At 44.9% G+C, this 21,624-nt stretch overlaps 3 protein-coding genes across 7 annotated transcripts; 2 read left to right on the top strand and 1 right to left on the bottom strand.

The window, feature by feature from the left end:
- Positions 1-568: 568 nt before the first annotated feature.
- Positions 569-3,126, top strand: rabepk (Rab9 effector protein with kelch motifs). Its single transcript, XM_086135281.1, has 7 exons — positions 569-1,095; positions 1,171-1,322; positions 1,755-1,910; positions 1,987-2,151; positions 2,320-2,469; positions 2,607-2,756; positions 2,830-3,126. Exons 1-7 carry the CDS (start codon positions 1,043-1,045, stop codon positions 3,093-3,095), a joined length of 1,092 nt encoding a protein of 363 aa, XP_085991407.1. The 5' UTR covers positions 569-1,042; the 3' UTR covers positions 3,096-3,126.
- A 663-nt stretch (positions 3,127-3,789) lies between these two features.
- On the bottom strand, positions 3,790-7,617 carry hspa5 (heat shock protein family A (Hsp70) member 5). The gene is made up of 9 exons (XM_086135275.1): positions 7,473-7,617; positions 6,838-6,997; positions 6,530-6,761; positions 6,111-6,248; positions 5,915-6,027; positions 5,447-5,837; positions 5,134-5,371; positions 4,874-5,041; positions 3,790-4,716 (listed from the first exon to the last, which is right to left on the bottom strand). Exons 2-9 carry the CDS (start codon positions 6,951-6,953, stop codon positions 4,160-4,162), a joined length of 1,953 nt encoding a protein of 650 aa, XP_085991401.1. The 5' UTR covers positions 6,954-6,997; positions 7,473-7,617; the 3' UTR covers positions 3,790-4,159.
- Positions 7,618-8,871: 1,254 nt separating this feature from the next.
- golga2 (golgin A2) lies at positions 8,872-21,248 on the top strand. 5 transcript variants are annotated; one of them, XM_086135025.1, is made up of 28 exons: positions 8,872-9,015; positions 11,569-11,727; positions 12,120-12,188; positions 12,738-12,881; positions 13,097-13,143; positions 13,350-13,413; positions 13,503-13,562; positions 13,801-13,881; positions 14,211-14,249; positions 14,315-14,377; positions 14,508-14,601; positions 14,687-14,793; positions 14,876-14,934; positions 15,084-15,225; positions 15,302-15,391; positions 15,512-15,619; positions 15,834-15,921; positions 16,604-16,746; positions 16,822-17,040; positions 17,260-17,373; positions 17,650-17,874; positions 17,947-18,046; positions 18,337-18,428; positions 18,623-18,881; positions 19,124-19,285; positions 19,367-19,473; positions 19,536-19,725; positions 19,890-21,248. In XM_086135025.1, the coding sequence occupies exons 1-28, from the start codon at positions 8,923-8,925 to the stop codon at positions 20,129-20,131; spliced, it is 3,360 nt and encodes a 1,119-aa protein (XP_085991151.1). In that variant the 5' UTR covers positions 8,872-8,922; the 3' UTR covers positions 20,132-21,248. The 5 variants fall into 5 exon arrangements, with proteins under 5 accessions (XP_085991151.1, XP_085991150.1, XP_085991152.1 ...); XM_086135024.1 differs by having other exon boundaries at positions 19,121-19,285; XM_086135026.1 differs by lacking the exon at positions 12,120-12,188 and having other exon boundaries at positions 19,121-19,285.
- The last annotated feature ends 376 nt before the right edge of the window (positions 21,249-21,624 follow it).

Genomic DNA, 21,624 nt, shown 5'->3' with positions numbered 1-21,624 from the left:
TACCGTACTCTACCGGGAATACTGTTCAGAAACAGCTTAGTGTTCATTATTTAAACGTGTAACTTCAGAAATATGAACACTACACAACCTTACATGCACGTATTTTTACTAATCATATTTTGTTAACTAAAGGTATTTGGAGAAACTATCAGACTTCAGCAAGTCGGAAGTGAACGTTGGCGTGGGCGTGGTCTAAAGACACGATCCCCTTCAGGCACGTATCGTTAAACGTCACATAAGTGAAAGACCTCTGCAAATAGCAAATTCTCGTGGTTGTATTGGCCCAAGTCGGCAATGTAAATGTTACACAAGACCTGCCTTGCAACGTCGTCAACCTTTATCACCCGACTAACAGAAAACAGATCAACATCAAATATGAATTAGTGACAGGTAAAAGAGGATTTGTTTTTTGGTTAGGTAAACAATACTTTTCAAAGTATCGCCATTTTCTACTTACCTTTGACACGTAGAGCAACCATGTCGAGTGTGTTGGGAGTAAATGCATTTTATTTGGGTTTATTGCGTATTTTGGGTTCCGATTTACCACTCTGGAACGTGAACGCATCAGCGGTGTCAAGGCGGAAAAAGGAAGTGTCAGATATGTTCAACGAGAAAGATGTCGCAACCGCACAAGTACTGAAGCCACGTACCGCCGAGCGGTAAAAGTGCCTTGCTCGTTGAAATATAATTTATGTTGTTTAATAAACATTACTTTAAAACAGCAATTTAATCCTAGTCGAAAATATTTCACCAATAATACACACTAACCAACGGTAACCTTCACACCGACGATGTGTGAGAGCCCAACAGAAGCGATACGATTGGTTCACCAAGACTACAAGCGTGCAATCTCTCACATTTCAAAACTAGCAGTACTTTGTAAGATCATAGCAACGCGATGCTAAATCGTGTCACATTTTCAGGAACTGCCATGCTGGATTCGTTATAATTTACTCATTTTAGAGTCAATCTCTGTGAGAAGAAGCATAACTTTCCAACATAGCACAGCTTTTTGGTTTTCCCGTTTGATGCACAGCCAGCCATGGAGCTTCTCCCGGTGCTTGAAGCTCAAGAGAAGCCCAAACAAGGAATATGGTAAGCAAATGGGAGAGTCGATGCATAAAGATGGCCAACCTTGTTATTTTCTTCAACATTGCAACTTCAACCCAGGTATTCCTTGGCACCGAGCGGAAGGTCCCCGGGTGTGAGCGTGGGACACACCTGCACCTACTGGCCCGGGGATGGTGGCAGTGGAAGGATCCTTATAGTTGGGGGAGCAAATCCTGGTGGCAGCTTCTCGCATACACACGCCATAAATCTGAGTACGGACCTTTGCAATTCACTCATTTAAAGAATGATGATTATCTCACATAGGTGTCATACTCAGGTCCTGTGTGTTTTATACATTTTTTGATTTTTAGATTTAGCATTTTTATTCATTTGGGGTTGCAAAATAATAGTAAAAGATAATGTTGCAGTGTCCCAACAAAAAGCATGCATTTAATTATTTGGGGAAACACAAAGAAAAACTATTTTAATTTGGTTATATTTGAGGCAAAAGAAAAGCTTGATCTTGGAAAGTGATCATTTATTTAGCACAGAGTTGCGATGCCTGCCAGGTAACCTTTCCACACCCACCAACCACAACTTGCCTTTGTATTCCTCAATGCACTTTTCTTTTTGAACAGCTATCATTGCATTTTATTTTATTTTTGAACTATTGTTGCAATTATTATCCTCTCTGACTCTTCTAGAGTGTCTTGAGTGGGATGCATTGCCATGGGAGGGTCTAAAGGCTCGATATGAGCACTGCACATTGGTGCCCGGAAGCCCGCCGCAGAGCTTGTGGGTGTTTGGGGGTGCGCAGCAGAGCGGCAACCATAACTGCATCCAAAAAATAAAAGTAGCAGGTAAAAAAAAAAAAAAAAAAGACTGACTTAGTGTTTGATAGTGTGATGTAAATTTGCCTCCTGTTGTGATCCACAGAAAGCAAGGCACTCTGGGAAAATGTCACGGTAACGGGCGAGCCGCCCAGTCCAAGGACATATCACACCAACTCAGCCTGCATGGGAAGCTTATTATATGTGTTTTCTGGTGGGGAAGCAGGAGCATCACCTGTCGCCGACCAGAAACTTCACGTCTTTGATACTGGCGAGTATTGGATGTACTTATTTCCACATACATTAATCACTAAAACTACAGCCCGAAGACGGCTGGGATAGGCTCCAGCACCCTCCGCGACCCTTGTGAGGATAAAGCGGTTCAGAAAATGAATGGATGGATGTTGTTTTTATGCCAGCATTACTGTGGTCTTCCCAGTGTCTTCCACCTGGACGCAGCCAGAAACGCAAGGCCCACAGCCGCCCGTCAGACACGGACACGTTATAGTGGCGGCAGGCTCCAAGATCTACATTCATGGCGGCATGGCGAACGACGATTTCTTGGATGACATGTACTCTCTTGATCCAAGTAAGGGATGTCAAGTGGGATTTATTTTAGTCTCATGTATTTATATCGGGGAAAAAAAATTCTTGAGGTGAGGGAGATTTGCATCGGAATGAAATTGTGAATCTGACACCGATATCATTCATGTGCGCATTTTAAAGGTAATATGACGTGGGAGTTAGTGCAGCCCGAAGGTGATGTTCCACCTGGCGTGGCAGCACATTCGGCCATGGCGTTGGGCAACAATATTTACATCCTTGGCGGGCTGACTGCCGACGGAGCCAGCAATGCCATGTACACATTCAACATAGGTACAATTCCTTCATGTGCTATTTAAACACGGCAGAGCATATTTTATGACCAGACCTGTGGACTTTTTGGCAGAAAAAAAGTCTTGGACCCTAATGAAGTTTGAGGGGGATTTGCCCCCGAACCGTCTGGACCACTGCATGTGTTTGCTACCGTGGAAGGTGGAGGCTGTGGGAGATGGTGGTGAAGTGCAAACAGCCGCCGCGAATCCCGAAGCCGCGCCAACATCCGCTCCAGCCAAGACACTACACGCCGAGACAATACACTTGGCTTTTGTATTTGGTGGGATGGACACACAAGGTGTCATACACAACGACTGTGTTGTGACCGTGGTGACTTGATGGACCGTAGAGGAAATAAAAAAAAAATGAAAGCAAGTGATTTTGTATCAAACATTTATTTCAATGTCTTTCCAGAAGTATATTGACTATATTCAGTAAATAACATTTTGCTCTTAGGGTCCAACAGCTAGCCTTCGCATTAACAGCTAGTTCATAGATATCAAAGTTATCAATATTTTGATTAAGGACTGACTTTAGAGCGCACAGTGGTCGACTGGTTAGCACGTCGGCCTCACCGTGCAGTGCAGTGTTCGTTTCCAGCTCCGGCCTTCCAATGTGGAGTTTGCATGTTCTCCCCATGCATCAGTGGATTTTCTCTGGGTACTCCGGTTCTCTCCCACACTCCAAAAAACATGCATGACAGGTTAAAGGAACATTGAAAATGGTCCTTAGGTGTGACTGAGCGCAAATAGTTGTTCGTCTAGGTGTGGAAAGTGTGATTTTATCCTCTTTGAAAGCGCTATATAAATATAGATGTATTGTAGTCTAATGAACCTTTTTGGTCCAAATTATTTTTGACACAAACATCAATGCTCGGAATCAAAAAATATTTAGTGAAGCATGATGGTGGCAATGGCAGCGTCATGCTGGGGGGGTTTAATTCAACTGGGGGAAAAAAAACAAAGCCATCATGCAATTAACTGCATCATAATCATGAGACACTGATCGCAGAGAAAATAGAAGTGGAAACAACTTATTTTGTATCAAACATTTATTTCACTGCCTTTCCAGATTCAATAAATAACTTTTAGCATTGAGGAGCCATTAGGCAGCCTACCCATGAAGAGCAAACCCTCCCTTCCCACCCTCTACTACGACTAGTACTACGTGATCCCCATCAGGACTGCCTGAGAACAGCAGCAGTGAGCCTTGAGAATCCAGGCTGACATATCTCCACCCACCGGCGAAGAGAAACACCAAACGAGCTGAAACTCGCTTCAAAGTCTTTCGAAGATTCCGTATGGTCGCCCCTCCCTCTCACAATGAGTCCCATCAGTCCAATATGTACATCAATGTGGGGGTTTTTTTCTTTTTAAAGGAGGCGACTGAGTGACTAGATCAGCTTACAACTCATCCTTTTCTTCAGCACCCTCTGGTGGCGGGGCACCCGCACTGCCATAGAGCTTGCTGATGATGGGCTGCACCACCTCTTCCAGCTCCTTCTTCTTGGCCTGGAATTCTTCCAGATCGGCCTCCTGGTGCGACTCCATCCACTCAATCTTCTCTTCTACGGCCTTCTCGATGGTCTCCTTGTCTTCATCGGACAGCTTTCCGCCAAGCTTCTCCTTGTCGCCGATCTGGTTCTTCAGCGAGTAGGCGTAGCTCTCCAGCTCGTTGCGGGAGTCAATGCGCTCCTTCAGCTTCTTGTCCTCGTCGGCAAAGCGCTCGGCATCATTCACCATGCGCTCGATGTCCTCGGGCGTCAGCCGGTTCTGGTCGTTGGTGATGGTGATCTTGTTCTTGTTGCCCGTGCCTTTGTCCTCCGCCGTGACTCGAAGGATGCCATTGACGTCGATCTCGAAGGTGACCTCGATCTGTGGCACGCCGCGTGGTGCGGGGGGGATGCCCGTCAGGTCAAAGGTGCCCAGCAGGTGGTTGTCCTTCGTCAGGGGACGCTCACCTTAAACAGTAGATCAGTATGATTGAGATCATGTTGCTAAACTGGATTTCCCACCGCCCCCACCCAAACATGCCCTAACTGTAGGCCAACGCCTATGTGTCTCAAAGTAATTTTACAGAATCCCTGTGCAAAAGCATCCAGTGGCTGAGAGTCTTACCTTCATAGACCTTGATGGTGACAGTAGGCTGGTTGTCCGAGGCCGTGGAGAAGATTTGAGACTTTTTGGTGGGCACCACGGTGTTCCTGGGGATCAGCTTGGTCATGACTCCTCCCACAGTCTCAATGCCAAGAGTAAGAGGGCATACATCCAATAGAACCACATCACCTGAAGGAAAAGGAGGGAGAAATTGTGTTATTTTAATAAAAAGGCCCACGTTTGTAAACATGGCCTAATACATCAGTGCGACAAAAGCTTACCGGTATCCTCCTCTCCGGAAAGCACGCCAGCCTGTACGGCAGCACCATAAGCGACGGCCTCGTCGGGGTTGATTCCTCTGGAGGGCTCTTTGCCATTAAAGAACTCCTTCACCAGCTGCTGGATTTTGGGGATACGTGTGGAGCCGCCAACCAGGACGATCTCGTCAATGTCGGACTTCTTCAGGTCAGAGTCTTCCAGCACCTTTTGCACGGGCTTCATCGTGGACCGGAACAGATCCTGACAACACAACAGAATCAATTTATTAAAGGTTGTCAGATCACGATCACTCCTGAACAGGTTAAGGGAACTTACCATGTTGAGCTCCTCAAACTTGGCACGGGTCAAGGTCTCCGAGAAATCCTCGCCCTCAAAGAAGGATTCGATCTCGATGCGGGTCTGGTGCTGGGCAGACAGTGCCCGCTTGGCCTTCTCCACCTCACGACGCAGCTTCTGCACGGCACGGTTGTCCTTGCGCACGTCCTTGCCAGTCTTCTTCTTGTACAGCTTGATGAAGTGCTCCATGACACGCTGGTCGAAGTCCTCCCCTCCCAGGTGGGTGTCACCGTTGGTGGCCACCACCTCGAACACACCATTGTCGATGGTCAGCAGTGAGACGTCGAAGGTGCCGCCGCCCAGGTCGAACACCAAGATGTTCTTTTCACCATCCTTCTTGTCCAGGCCATAAGCGATGGCAGCAGCAGTTCTGCGGGGAAGGATGCCACACTTCAGGACAGGAAAAACAAAAAGGGCGCATTGATAATTTGCCATCTTAACACTTACGGCTCATTGATGATCCTCATCACATTGAGCCCAGCAATGGTGCCGGCATCTTTAGTGGCTTGGCGCTGGGCGTCATTGAAGTAGGCCGGAACAGTGACCACAGCGTGAGTGACCTGCGATACGAGAGTTTTCGTTACAAAATTGTCTCTCACACGAGCAAAGGGCTGCAATTTACAGGTGTCATTTTTTTTTATACCTTCTTGCCCAGATAAGCCTCGGCGGTCTCCTTCATCTTGGTCAGAACCATAGCAGAGATCTCCTCTGGGGCGAATGTTTTCATCTGACCACCACCAATGTCAACTTGGATGTGAGGCTTGCTCTTCTTGTCATTCACCTGAAGACGACCATAAAAATACTTGTTGGTAGATGTGTACCGTAACACATAGTACTGCAATACCAACAGCAACTATTGATCTTTTCATTCTTATGATAGATATCAATATTGTGATTATTAAAAATGTCACCATTTTATGGTAGTAAGTATTGCATTTCTTATTAGCATGTATTAATTATGCAATAAGATTGGATCCTTTGTTTTTCCTCCCCCTCCTTCCACACGCACCGATATCTTAATTCATCAGTGTCAGTGATATTTGTGTATCCCTTTCACAATACCTTGAAAGGCAGGTACTTGATGTCTTGCTGGACAGAAGAGTCGGCCCATGTGCGACCAATCAACCTCTTGGCATCAAACACTGTGTTCTCTGGGTTGGAGGTCAGCTGGTTCTTGGCGGCATCACCGATCAGACGCTCACCCTCACTGGTGAACGCCACGTAGGATGGAGTGATGCGGTTGCCCTGGTCGTTGGCAATGATATCGACACGGCCATTCTTGAAGACCCCAACGCTGAAAGGGGTGGGAAGATTACAATATTAGAACTAGTAGATTGATGAATCATTCGCTTTAAAAGATCGCGCCTTACCAAGAGTAAGTGGTCCCCAGGTCGATGCCAATGACGGTGCCCACATTGTCCCTTTTGTCGTCATCATCAGCAGACACGGCGCAGACCAGCGCCACTAATAGCCACACAAACTTCATTTTGTTTAGTCGATTGCTCAAGTCCCTGGAGAAAATGAATATATCTGTAGAGGAAAAAAACAGATTGCCTTTGTTAATTGCGTAGGCCACTGTCTGCCAACTTCTTCAAGTACGTTTGCTGTTAGCCGCACGAAATGGGAGACTGTTCGGCTCGAGGGAAATATTCAGATTTTAAACGTTCCCTTTATGTCAAATTGATGTGGCTCAAAACATTTTCGTTTCAATGACCACTCATTCGGATTTTTTTCATTATTTTCCCAAGGCCGGCAGCTAGCTAGCTAGACAACCTAGTTAGCTTGACCGATAGACTTATAAGAGAGCAACAATTTCAGTCATTTAGGACATTGTTATATTTAAAGATGGCAAAATGGATTAAAACAGCTAGTGTGCCGAAATGTAACGCGGCAGAAGAGATCTTTACGACAACGCAGTACACGTGTATAATGTTGTCTTTACATATCTTACATAAATTAGACTAAGGCAGTTTCTGAAACATGTTTAAGAAAAAGTCGGACATACCTTAATCGTCGGATTGTGCGTTAACTTGGAACGTAGACAATATAATTCACTCGTTGCTAGTTTTGACTCTGTCAGTATTCTTGCCTGGGAGATTTGATATAGAATGAATTGAGCGCTGCCCCTATATAATCCGTCACCGCTTCCCAATCGTGGAGGCCAGCGATTGGAGGAGAGGCTGCGCGTTGGAATGTGCCTATTGGTTCCTTTTGGTACGCTGGCCTTCGATGATTTGCACGCAACATGGTTTTGTGACGACGTAATTCAATCGACGCTGATTGGCTGGACTGGGAACGTGGTTCGTACAGTGACACGCCACTCATGACGACTGGCTAGGGTGGGTGCATTTATTTATTTATTTATTTTACGCTAAAAACGTTGCACTTCCGTTGTCATTGATATCTCTCCTCGATCAATCGACGTTGACTCACGTCAGTGACTAATGTGTCAAACGTTCAATTTGAACAGTTAGTTACTGTGGATTATTTGTCACTGTATTTTGTTGCATCAGATAATTTGTATTGTTGGGTAGTTACATCAGGAATACAGTACTGCACAACTAAACTTTAATTCATTCATTAATTAAATAAAACAATAAAAATGTGAATGAACAACGGGACATGCCAAACAAAACAGCGCTGATAATGGTTTATTACAAGTAAAATTAGGTCATGGCTGGGTAATGGCTGCCAATGTACGTACATCCTTTATGATGACAATATGACAATACAGTATTAATATTATGCCTTCACCCTGTACATACAGGTAATTCAATGACGTGACAAAATCTACAAAGATGATGTGCACTGAATTAAATGTATCAGTAAGGTTTTTAATTCAGCCTCGAAATGAATTTCTTGTCCCAGTAATGCATCCCTGTAATTGCAAAACATAATTTACAATATGATCAACTCGACATTTTGATGGCACTGCCATGTTTAGTGACACATTTATTTAGTCTTGAATGATGTACTGAGGATTTTTAAGGGGAGCTGTGATGTTTCGCTATTTGTACCAATTCTTTTGAGAAATGCACTCACTGTGGGAATTTCAATTCTGATGTGAGAAATGTATCAAAGTGACTGAGAAAAACTGAAAGATGTGCTGCAAAGCTCTGGTTAGAACTCGCGCTATCTCCTTAGCAATAGTGGCAGCGCTTACTCTGCAGCAGGCCCACTATTACACGATAACACAACATGCATGAATACTGCACAGAAAATGTTAATGAAGTAATTTGTGAAGAAAGCGTGGTGGTTAGCTTGTCCGCCTCGTTCTGAATTTATGGTTTCGAATCTCAACTCGAGACTAGTCGTGTGTGCTTTTGCATGGCCTCCTAGTGCTTGTGGGTTTTTTTTCTTGTTCTTGTTCATTTTTTTCTTCTTTTTTTGAATAAATAAACAAAGTTAAGTGCGCCCCCTAGAGCCTTGGATCTTATGCATCAGACAGCAAATTGATGACGTGGTTCGACCGGGCTGTTCACCACCACGGCAGCAGCAGGATGGCCGACCAGAGCAGGCAAACAAAACTCGCCGCAGCCAAGAAAAAGGTAAAATTAAATTCATTTTCATCCGGTGAATTATTATTAAAGTGGCTTTTGTTTTCCACGCTCCATGCTGGGTTGTCACAATTGTATTAACGTGGCAATGGTAGTGTCATTACACGTCTTGCGACCTCTACAGCCGACGCTTGTCCGGCCTCTGTCGGTTGTCTCATGCATCAATGCTCAGGAAAGTCTGGGGCTGTATCGAGGCCTTTACTTTCTAACATCAACTTTTTCTAATTCTGGTCGTCCTTTTTATCTCCAATTGACATTTTTTACCACGCAACAACACCCGAATAGTCAGCGATTTCTTTTCTTGAGTGCGTTCGAGTTGCTTTTTAGCTGACAAACTAAAATGTGTATTCCGTCGAAGTGGAACGTGCTAACTTGGCTAATAAAATATTAGCCAAAAGGCTAACTAATGAATAGGGAACGGGGTACGTGTGTAACCGTCTCACTGTTTTGTTTTTTGGACCGGCTTTTGTTATTGAGTTGGTCGTAAGTTCCAGTAAGTCGGGTGTTTTGACAGCTGACAGCCCTCTTCCCTGTCCCGGGGTGTGTGTTTGGCGTTGGCATGTTTGCTTGTTCGAATATGGCCTTTAAAATGTGCGACGTGACGTTTTAGGAAGTTACTTTGCCAACATTTGCCTAAAACAGCGGTGAATATTAAATAAATGTCCGATGGGATATTTCGCCCCTAGAGTCAGTATTTTAAAATGTCCCTTTTGAAAGAAGAATTTCACAGAATTTTCAATGGTCCTCTGCTGCTGTGGACCCATTATGACAAACGTCAAGGCAAGGAAAAGTGCTCACATTGACAATTCTATTATGTTGGGCTTCGAGTTAACATGCACACAGACAAAAACGAAGACAGACTTACAGACTTGCTTTTTGGTTGAGAATTACTTGTGCCTAGCTTCATTTTAAACTTTAAACCTGAGTAGGATGAACATTGTTTGAGACTGGGTTGGGTGCATTCTTGCTCGCATACCTCTAACCTAGAGCTTCCAATGTTATCGGAGCCTTCACTATAGGGGTGTTCACACGGCAAGATTTGGTCCGGTGCTACGCCGGGGCTGCCCCAGTAGAGCGTTCACACGTGCAAATTAGCTCCGGCGTAGCCCCGCAAAACAGCTTACACCGGACCAAATTTGATCCACCTCAGGGAGGTGGTTTAAAAATTTGCTCCAGAGCAAATGCTCGTTAGCGAAGCAGCACCGGTGTAAATTTGCACGTGTGAACGCAACTGGGTTAAATTTGCTCCAGAGCAAATGCTTGTGACGAGTTTACGTACGGCGAGAATGCGTTGCTTTCGTGCTCTGTCGGACTTCCGCCATGTGTTTGTTTAATAACGACACAAGACTTGGCTGGTAACATCTTTCCTTTTGTAGAAGACTGGACTGTCTCGGAGTTGTTTTTGTAGTTTGTTCATTTGTTGTGTGTTCACAACCCCCCGCTCCCCATATAATTTATTTTGTGATTTCCTCTCTTGATTTTCTGTTTGGCGCATTACGTGTTTGCTTTTCTGAGTGTCATTGAAGTCATCGTTGATTTACGTTTTCGGGGGCGGTCACTCTCGAGCAGAAGGCACTGAGACCGAGAAGGAGAAGGACGTGCCTGTACAGTAGTCGCTTGAGTTGTGTATACGTTTTAAAAAGAACCAACACGACAGCTCATTTGTTTTCTGTCGTTTTGCCCCGCTGCAGAAATTGCCGTGTGGACGCAAGTGGGGCTGCACCGACGCTGTGCCGGTGCAGACACGCTCAGTGGCTTTGTACGTGTGAACGCTCCACACAATTTGCTGCGGTGCAAAATATATTGCAACAAAATACATCGGTGCAGCGCCGGAGCAAATGTGTGCCGTGTGAACACCCCTTATGTAGACTAGGATAGTATGAACTGCATTATCTCGGAGGGAAATTTGTTTTGGACTCTATAACGGTGCAGCACTTAAATGTTTTTCAGTCACAACGAAGGATGACTACAAACATTGAAAGACAACAGAAAACGCAAGCACGATGACATAACGATCGTGACAGCATAACGTTGAAGTATTCCTCGGAATAAAACCGTGGCAGTTGTAAGAACAGAGAAACAATCCAGCAAATATGAACTAGGCACAATTATCAAACAGTTCTCCAGAGTAAAATGACATTTTAAACAATTCAACAAGTGTCCCAAGTTTTCTCAGGTTTTTTTGTTTTGATATTCTGAGGAACGAGAACTTGTAGCGCACACTTATGTAGATGCTCGCTCCATAACGTGTGCTAGATTGCTCTGAGAAAAAAAAAACATGAAAAGGATTCTCTAATATTCTGTGAACCATGTTGACAAACGTTTTATCAAATATTGACTTTAGAGAGGGATCATTTCCTTCCAGTCACCTGTCATGGCAAAACACCAACCAGAGTCTGAACAAAATGAGTCCTTGAGACAGTCTCACTGTTTTGTTTTGTTTTTTGGGTTGCTCCACACGTTGCAGTTGTGTTTTGAAATTGTTTACACTCACATATCTTTTTTTGTTGTGGTTTTTTTTTGGGGGGGGTGGGGGGGGCTCAGCTCAAGGAGTTCCAGCAGAAAAGCACTCCAACCAGTGTTGGAGGAGACAAAGGAGGAGGTGAAGGAGTTTTTGGCGGTGCAGCGGCCAAGAAGAAGAGGAAAGTGAAAGGACCCAACCAGTACGATGCAACCTCGATTGACAGAAACTCTCCAGACAATGTAAGCTTGGTCAAGCCTCATCTCATCTTCTGCTTCAGCTGCTTTCGACTTGTTTTGAACTCGATATTCAGCTTCCTCTGGTCAGGTTACACTGCAAAAATACAGTATACTGAAAGCCCTTAAGTTGAATACCCCACATACAAAGTTTATGGAGGAAAATCTCCCTCATAAAAGCTGTTATTCTTATTATATTCCTTAAAGACTTTGTAGTTGTAGTCCCAAACATTTTATTTAGTAACTGTTTGATAGGTAAGCGACTTAATTTGTTCTACCCTTTTTCCCAGGCAACTTCCTGTGGGCAATTCTAAATATGTCTGCCTTCTGTGCTGTTGTTTGTCATTCTCGTCTAAAGATTTCCTCTCTTTCCTTCCATGTCTCCGTCATGTACATAGTATGACAATATTCTCAAAGCGCTTAGTCAAAGCAATGGAGTAGTCCTGCCTCCGTATGGCAAAAGTCAGGTGAGCTCGCTCTGTCCTTGTCTCTGCTGTGCTTTTTCTATGCTTCTCTAACCTGTGTGTCCTCCTCCCCTCCATGTATTTTTATTTTTTTAAATCATTGAAGTGCTCTCATGCCCATTCTGACCGACTCCTCTAATGAAGGGCTCTTAAGTTTGTCACATGGTGCAGAGAGCACGTGCCCAGCTTGAGGTCTTGAGAAAATGGTGCATTTGATGTGTATTTTTTTTGTTCTCCTCCTACCACTGTTTGCTGAGAACTTCATATAATGTGCTAATCAGAAGTGAGACAGTTTGGATCTGTGGAGCGCATAGCATGACAGTGTTTTGAACAGGCTCCACAAAGCAAGCTTGTCTCAAATGAATTGGCTGGTAAACTGCTTGATGTCTCGCTGTCTTTCATTGTATGAATAGCGTGTTGTCAGTGCACGTAACCGCGCACAAATGCTTCTCTGTTGCTTTTTTTGTTCTAGCCTAACACGTGTGTGTGTGTGTGTGTGTGTGTGTGTGTGTGTGTATGTATATATATTCTTTTGTGTGCACGCCACTTCAGACTGTAGCCAACATGGAGACCAACATGTCCTCGGGTCCCCCTCCAACGGCTGAGCTCGACGGGGGCTCACACCTGTCAAACGCTACTAGCACTAACACCACTACTAACCTCCAGAGTGTCGGATACCACACTGACATGCTGCAGGTGTGTTTCACTCCCAACTCGATTTCTAGCTTGTCCTCTGCCGTGCGACCTCGTGCTTCACTGTCATTCCACAGTATCTACAATACGAAACTGGATTTTTGTTTTGGAATTGATTTACTTGCAGTACGCTGATTTATTACTTTCCATTTGTATGTTCATTGCTGATGTTTTACTTGCTCTTTGTCTCCCATTCTCACTTTTTTGTCTTTCTGTAGGACTACCCTGACGCCAATGGCAATGAGAATTTAACAGAGGAGAATAGGTAAATTGGCTTCTTTCACTCAACCTACAGTGGTACATGCATCGACCGAAACAGCAAAAAGGAAATGCCATACTCAAGAGTTTGCCAACGCAGTAGTTTCATAAAGTTGAGGACATAGCACTTGGAACAGGGCATGCAGGAGAACACAAAAGTGCTATTTTTTTTTCTCATGTATGTCTGTGCTGTATATAAATGTTGTCCCGCAGACGGCTGTCATCCACGGAGAGCCTGCGACAGCTCTCTCAGCAACTGAACGGCCTGGTCTCTGAAGTATGTTGCTACAACCTCTGATGGATACAAATAGAACTCATGGCTGGATATGTTTTTTAAATTAGGTTTATTCATTTTTGTGATTTCAGTCATCTGCTGCACACGTGAATGGCGACAGTATGCCGTCCATTGGCGAGAGAGAATTGGACGTATGACGCAATGCTCATAGTTTTTGATACACTCCACTAGTCACGATTTTATTTTATTTTTTTATTTTTTTTATTTTCTGGCACCACACACAAAGATGCTACGGTTTGCCCTCGTGTTAATCATTTACAAATGTTTGTCCTTTCTTGTCGTATCCTTTTTATTTGTCTTGCTACAAATGCGTTACCGTTCTCTTCCATTCCCTCGCCGCGCCATTCCGGATGCATGTACACACGGTAGAGTCGGAACCAGGAGCTGTCTGCTGCCCTGGAGTCCAGCAACTTAACAAACTCCCAGCTCAATACCAAGCTTGACCAGCTGGTAAGAAGCTGTTTGTGTGAGTCTTTGAATGCCACAGTGCACGAGATGTATTGCATGTCACCTTTAATGCACGCCACCTTAAGTGTCACTAAAATGGTTCCCCATGCATGCAAGTCATGCACACCCCACCCACCCCCGCTGAATGCATTTCTGCAAACATTAAGCTGTCTGTGTAGAGTGAGAAGGAAACACATCATAAACAGGTTTAGCACATCAAAAATGAACAAAGAGTTGATGTTGTGACATGAACTTAATCGTTTAGGCTACAATGTAAGGCTGCAATTGTGTCACGCTGCCATGATGATGATTGTGTTCTTTTGCTTACTCAGGCACTACAATCTCAGGAGCTCACAGATCAGCTGCAGAAGGTATTTTTAACCCCCCTCCCACTTTCATCTTCACTCCTGCGATGTTTGCATTTCTGTTCATTCAGGAGCGAAAGGAATTTGAGCAAAAGTTTTGCAAAGAACAGGGAGCCATGCGGGAGCAATTACAGGTATATTCTTATGTTCTTGACATGCGAGTTAATCATGAAGTAGCATGTAAATAGTCATTGCATTGCAAACACAATCATTGAATTCGGGTGAATCTGACAAAACGCTGCACTGTATGTTTGATCTCACAAGGTTCACATTCAAACGATTGGCATCCTGGTCTCCGAGAAATCTGAGCTACAAACCGCACTACAGTACACGCAGCAGGCCGCCCGGCAGAAAGCAGGTGATGTGTGTTTTGATGATGTTTGACCATGGGAAACGATCCCTAGTATCAAGTGCTTTTCCTTTCAATTTTATTGTACGTTCAGGAGAAGCAGAGGAGCTGACGAGCCGATTGCAGTCAACAAAGCAGAGAGTGTCAGAGTTGGAGAGAACGCTGTCATCCGTGTCCACGCAACAGAAACAGTTTGAAAAAGTAGTCAACGCACAGAAGGTTCAAGAAATGTTTGTGGATCAGACCAATGGAATTCTTTGCTTCTGTGACTATTTCTCTGCAGCACAACAAAGAGTTAGAAAAAGAGAGAGACGCCCTGAGGCTCGAGATATTTAGACAAAAGTGAGTTTTTTTGGCAAAAGTTAGTCACATTGGGGTTTTTTTTCCCCCTTGGATTTTTTTATTTGTTATTTTTTTTGTCCATTCACCATAAAAGATCATCATGGCAATTAAAAGCCGCACGCAATCTTTTTTTTTGCGTTTGCTCGCAGTAATTTGAGCGACGAGTCCAAACAGCAGAGTTCGGAGCTGTCAGAGCAGCTCAGGCAGAGAGCGCAAGAGACTGGAGCATTGCGGTTGGAGGTGGAGGATCTCCGCAAGAGGCTCGAGATCGCCGACCTCATGTTGCAGCAGGTCCATTTCCATCTATGCATGTCACCCTGGTCATAGATTGGAATTTTGTTTCATCTGCATTGCTCTGTTTGCCCAGTGCTCCACCCAGTCGGATCCCAGCAGTGCCAACCAGCAGATCCAGTTACTGCTGGAAGAAAAGCAGCAAGTGGAAATGCACAATCACCAGGTTCGGTCTGCAAACTCTTTTTTTTTTTCTGTCTATTGTGTGGACACCTTTTATAGAAATTGCTGCTTTCCCTTCCCAACAAGTTTTACTTTTAACGCACCGTTGTCGTCCATGCTGTAGCTGATGGAATCTGTTGCCCAGCTGAAGACGGAGAGGGACTGCTATGCGGAACAGATCCAGGAGGGCGGCCGCGTTTGGAAGGACAAAACAGAGCAGCTGCTAACACAAGTAAACTACGCTGAGATTTAGAGGAGTCCTTATGTATACCTTATTTTTGTTTTTCATCATTTTAAAACCGTCCCCAGGTGTCTTAATTCAGCATGGTTTTTATTTTTAATTAATAAGGGATTATACTGTATATGCGAATGCCTAACTGTGAATATACGGGGTTGCCTGTATAAATGCCTGTGTGTATCTTAATGTGTGCGCCTCCGTCTCCAAGGTGTCACTGGTCGCCGAAGAGAGGGACAGAAATATCGAACGAGTCCAAGAACTTGAAGCCACAATCACAGAGCTAAGAAATGCAGCAGGTAAGCTAAAGTGTTTATTGTAACCTTGTTACGACAGTTGATCGATTCTTGGTTCCCTGCATATTTGTTATTGTGTCGTCATAACTCAAATTTGGAACGTGGCGTAGTTTATGACTTGACTACGCTAACGCAGTAGTCAAGTCAATTGCAGCTAATATAAAGTATGAAAAACGCCAGAGGTCGGCATCCCGTCAGACTGATGGAAGGTCTATAAGTCCGTCACGGTTTCCGTCAGTATTTCAGGCCGACCCACGTGGGCCCAGTCCGTCCCTCATAGGAGACAGCCAATCAAAATAAAGATCATAAATTAAAGCACCAGACTGATTGGTGAAGTGAAAACAAAATGGGACACATGTCATTTAGGTCTGTGGGACTGAAAGGTATACAACACTGTTTTATTTTTCTTTATTTGCATGTGTGTCAGGTGTGCGGCCCCCGTGTGTGACGTAGTACCGGTAAGGCCGTTCCTGACACCATTTGGCTGTCGCAGACGACTGACTGACTGGGCCGGCCTGAAATATTGATGGCAGCTCACTGACAGACTCACCGGACTGACAATGCCCACCTCTGAAAATATTGTGTGTTAGGACCGTTGTAAACCAAAGACCCCTTGTATAGGATTCTAGTCAAACACCTGTTCTTTTGTACGCGCCTTAATCTGTTTCTTCTCCGTCTCTTGCAGCATTACTGTCCCGAGAGAAAGAAGACCAGAGTATTGGAGAACCTCAGTCCTCAGGGCCTTCAGAGAGTGAAATGGCTCTACGGGAATCACTCAACAGTCTGCAACAGGACAAGGACTCTCTCAATGAACAGTACCAGTCGCAGGTGTGCATCAATGTGTTGCAGTTGTCTTCCCGAAATGTTTCAAAGCGTCTTTAAGGTGACAATTTTTCCTTATAGCTGCGTGACAATGAGCAGCTGAGTCGCCTGTGCTCCGAGCAAGAGGCGCGCCTGTCAGATCTGGAGCAGCAGGCGGAGAGCCAAGTCCAGGAGGCCGACGACCGTCGCCGCATGCTCGAAGACGTTCAGTCAGACAAGGCAACCATCAGCCGCGCTCTCACGCAGAACCGAACGTTGAAGGACCAGCTTGCTGAGCTGCAGAACGGCTTTGTTCAACTGGTGATTTTTATTGCATTTTTAATTTATTTATTTTAATCATCCATTTTCTAAAGCAGTCGTCCTCATGATTACCACAAGTGCTGAAACTGATGCCAATTTGTCGCTGTGGTTTTCATTTTCATTTTAGTATTGAAGTGGGAAGCAAAGCCTTGCCTTTGAAGCTGAGAAATTGCTACATTTTAATCTGAAATATATACAGTATTTCCTGATGTTTTGCAGACAAATGAGAACATGGAGCTGACCTCCGCCATTCAGTCAGAGCAGCATGTTAAGAAGGAGCTGGCGCGCAGAATGGGCGAGCTTCAAGAGCAACTGCACAATGTGAAAGAGCAGGTTCGGTCTTCGACGTCAGTGTTTCCCAACCTTTATTGATGCAAGGTACACATTTCACGCCAGAAAAATTTCATGGCACAAAACCAAACTAAATGCACAAAAAGCATTCATGGTACAATTGAAATTGGATGGTTGGATAATCTGATGACCTTTCATTTCATTCTAATGTGCTGCGGCACAATGGCTGGGAAGCACTCTTCGATGTTGTTAGTGTTTTTTAATCTGAAACATTCATCGCAGACGGTTTTGCTAATTTCGCCTTTCCCTCACCACCAGCTGGAAGAGAAATACAAGGAAGCTCAAGGTCTGGTCGAGCAGAGGGACCAGGTGGCGGCCCATCTGCAGCAGTACAGCGCCGCCTACCAGGCACTGGCCTCCGAGAGAGAGCAGCTCCACCGGCAGTATTTCACGCAGAGCCAGCTCATGGACCGGCTGCAGCATGATGAGTCCCAGGGCCGCGCTCAGCTGGAAGTCAGCCAGAACGAGCTGAAGCGAGCGCAGGTATGTAAGCGTGCGCCTCCCACTTGTTCTCTCGTGAAGTTATGACATGACTGACATTGTTTCCCCACTCAGGAGCATTTGGATCATTTGGTGCAAGATAACGAGCATTTGAAGGCTGAGGTGAGGGAGCTGCTCAACAGTTCGGCTCTAGCCATGGCGCCCAGAGATGAAGGTTTGTGTCTTACTTGTCATTGTCAAAATGCCCTCCTGGTGTTGTATTAATAGCAAAAGTTTAATCCGCTCTTCTGCAAGGAAGAGTGGGCCAAAATATCACACATATGAAGGACAGACACATGGCCAACTGTAGAAAAGGCTTGATTTCAGTTGTTGCTGCTGAGGAGGGCCTAACTCGTTAATAGGTTTAGGAAAGGAAGTACTTTTTCCACATATGGTACTGTATATGTCATAAGTAGTACCTTTATAAAAGGTTTATTGTCATCGTTGATGGATCATTTTGTTCAGGAGATGGAGTGGAGAGCAAGTTGCCTCAAGAAACCGTTCCAGAGTCACCCTCCATCATCATCCCGCAAGACTTTGAGAGCCAAAAAGAAATGGTGAGAACAATGTTTCACAACCACCAAACTTTTGATACTTATAGTATTACACATCCTCAGGTTATCACAAGTTTTATGTCAGTGATATTCAAAAATTCGAAATGCCTTGCCATGTATAAGCTCCATTTATGGTGAATCTTAGTGCAACGTTTGCTTGTATTTGACTTTGCGACTGATTTTCACCACCTCCGCAGGAAGAGTTCATTCGCGATGCTTTGGCTCGTTTGGAGGCCGAGCGGGACGAGGCAAAGAGGCAGCTGAGGGAGGAGCAGCGACTCCACGCAGCCGCAAAGCACCGGGCGGCCGCGGCTCTCAGCCTGCAGCAGCACAGCCACCATGGGCATGACCATGACCATGACCATGACCATGACCATCATCATCATCATGATCACCATCATGAACACGAACACACTCAGGGCCAACACAGTCATTGTGAACACAGTCACCATTCAGGTGAGAGAAGATGCATTTGTATCGTGTGATTGTTTCTGTTGTTTGTTTTTAAATCTCGGACACTAGCAGTTGGGTCTCTGGAATGCCTGCCCACTCTAGCTGAACGATTTTTTTCAAATAACTTTTATTATGTGATTTTTTTTCTTTCTCTGTGTGTGTGAAAAACGCACACACACAATTAGATATTAAATTATACTGTATTATATAGAAAAAGCTAAGTCGTATAAAAATGTGCCCAGAAGGAGGAGGAGTGCCGGTGGAAGTTCATCAGGCGTTACAGATGGCAATGGAGAAGCTCCAAGAGCGCTTCACCTCACTCATGCAGGAGAAGGCTGACCTTAAGGAGCGTGTGGAGGAGTTGGAGCACCGTTGCATCCAGCTCTCCGGCGAGACAGATACCATCGGTGAGGGGAAGGATGCTTTCTGCCGCCAACGTGGGACACGAGCTAGAATTTGGCAAACGTTGTGGGCACTTTGATTTTCAGGAGAGTACATTGCCCTGTACCAGAACCAAAGGGCCATCATGAAGCTGAAGCACCAGGAGAAGGAACAATACATCAGCATGCTGGCTCAGGACAAGGAAGAGATGAAGGTACTGACCAGAACATCTCCTCGGCAGTGACCACATGTCCGAAATAATACCCTGCCCATCAGGCTAAGCTGGCAGAGCTGCAGGACCTCGTCATGAGGCTGGTGGCGGAGCGAAATGACTGGTATGGCAAATATGCCAGCGTCGTTGGTGGCGTGGCTTCGGCAAACCCCGACCTTCTTCCTGTTGGCGAGGATCACCGTCACCCCGAACTCCAAGCACACGCTGACAACCTCAGTGCTGCCAGCGGAGCAGGTGAGCTCAAGGGGCTTCACAGGCAAGCGCCAGATCAACGTCGTCCTTCCAAATCCATGTTGGTGTTTTTTGTTTGGAACAATGACATGATGAAGCATTTTTTTTACCGGGTAGCATAAGATGGGCTTTACACACACGGCTCTGATAGACTCTCTGTGTCCTAGATACCATGGAGATCATTCCCCTTTCCGAGCCCACCGCTGGCCAGGAAGCACCATCGCATCACAGCCCGCCCCCTGCGGAGCCCAAGGAGGATGGCACGGCGCAGCAGATCATGCAGCTGCTGCAGGAGATCCAGAACCCGCAGGGGCTACCGCGGCCGCCCCCATTCATGGGCGAGAATCCCTGCATCCCCTTCTTCTACCGTCCCGACGAGCAGGATGAGGTGAAGATCCTGGTTGTGTGAAACTGGAACGCCGCTCATCCGTCTATTTAGCAGCATCCAAAATGGCCGCCGCCGCCCCCTTTTCCGTACGCTCAAGTGCAATAACAGGGCCTCGCATCTCCTTACTTATGACACATCAGGTTTGAATGTATTACTTATCAAAAAACTGGAGTGTGCGTGTTTGTATGTGCGAATGTGAGGCGGAGTCTGAGAGATGATGAGCTCATAGAAATGAATTGCACCAAAACGGTTTGTACAAAGCGTCAAGATGACGGACCCTATGATGCCTCTGCAGCCGAGGGTGCCATTTTGAAGGAAATAAGTACGATGGATGGAAAAGTTCTAGTTACAAATTCACTCTCAAGGAATTTACCAAAATAGTTTCTGTCATCCATCATGACCTGAATTGCTCATATTGTACCAGGCACCCATGAAAATCCTTTCCCATCATCAAAGGAGGTTGCGCCACTTCCTTGTTCATCATTTTTCTTTTGGTCATTCTGTTACTTTCCTTCCAAATACACCACCGTTTGACATCCTTGTTTGACTGCAGTTGTCCAACTATATCAGGGGTGTCTGAACTTAAACCCGCGGCCATTAGTGGCCTGCCGCAATGTAAACTATTGTGATGGATTGATTTTTAGCTTGTTTAATAAATTGAAGTTGGAGAATTTCAAAGTGGCCCTTAGAAATCTTCATCCTCAATTTGTGTCTATGTGGTCCTCTGAGTAAAACTTGTGTTTTACTTACCGAGAGAGAAAGAGAGAGGGTGGTTCCCCTTTACGCTGTTACTTTATGATAGAATGTGAGGAAGAGGGAGAGCAGTGATCATACAGGTTGAGTGGTGTGTATATAATGCAAGTGTGTGTATCATATTGTATATTATTGTGGCTGGGTGTGTGTATGTGCAGATGGACATGGTTAGTGACAGACAGGCTGACATTTAATACAAAGGATGATTAAAAAAAGAGGAAATATACTATTTATTATTCTTATTTGGAATGATTTTGTGTCTCAACCAATCAGTTTTTGATGTTTAATTAGGAGTGAGTGTTGAGAATGAAGGAAGTGACCTGATTTGTTGGCCTTGATTACCCCCCCACCTCCGCCTGTATTGAATAAAACTGATTGAGCAACATCATGTGGATACATTTTATTTTCTACTACTAGTGTTCTTACATATTTATGGTGAAGAAGGATACCACCGTTATGTGGAATTACAAATGTGTAAAAACATCTACCTGTACCATAATTTGGTCCAGTACAAATTACCGGTAATTCTAATGTCGAATTATTACACTGTAATGTAAACATTTTTCCACGAGATGAAGCTATTGCACACTCGTCCACTTGGTTAGCGCCCAAACGTAATTTTAGAAGTTGTCTACTAATAAATACAGGGCCTTCCAGAATTCAAACTGAGCGCACTTGAATGCGCAATTTGACTCCTCCCGCCTTCCTTACATGAGGAAGTGACGCTTTCTCGTGTAGCGCTCTATTGTGAACAGATGTCC

The sequence above is a fragment of the Hippocampus guttulatus genome, chromosome 17, assembly GCF_054856545.1.
Source record: "Hippocampus guttulatus isolate MCC_2025c chromosome 17, RoL_Hgut_1.0, whole genome shotgun sequence".
In the NCBI taxonomy this organism is placed as follows: Eukaryota; Metazoa; Chordata; class Actinopteri; order Syngnathiformes; family Syngnathidae; genus Hippocampus; species Hippocampus guttulatus.
The sequence above is the reverse complement of the archived record's forward strand: the minus strand, read 5'-3'. Positions and strand labels throughout refer to the sequence as shown.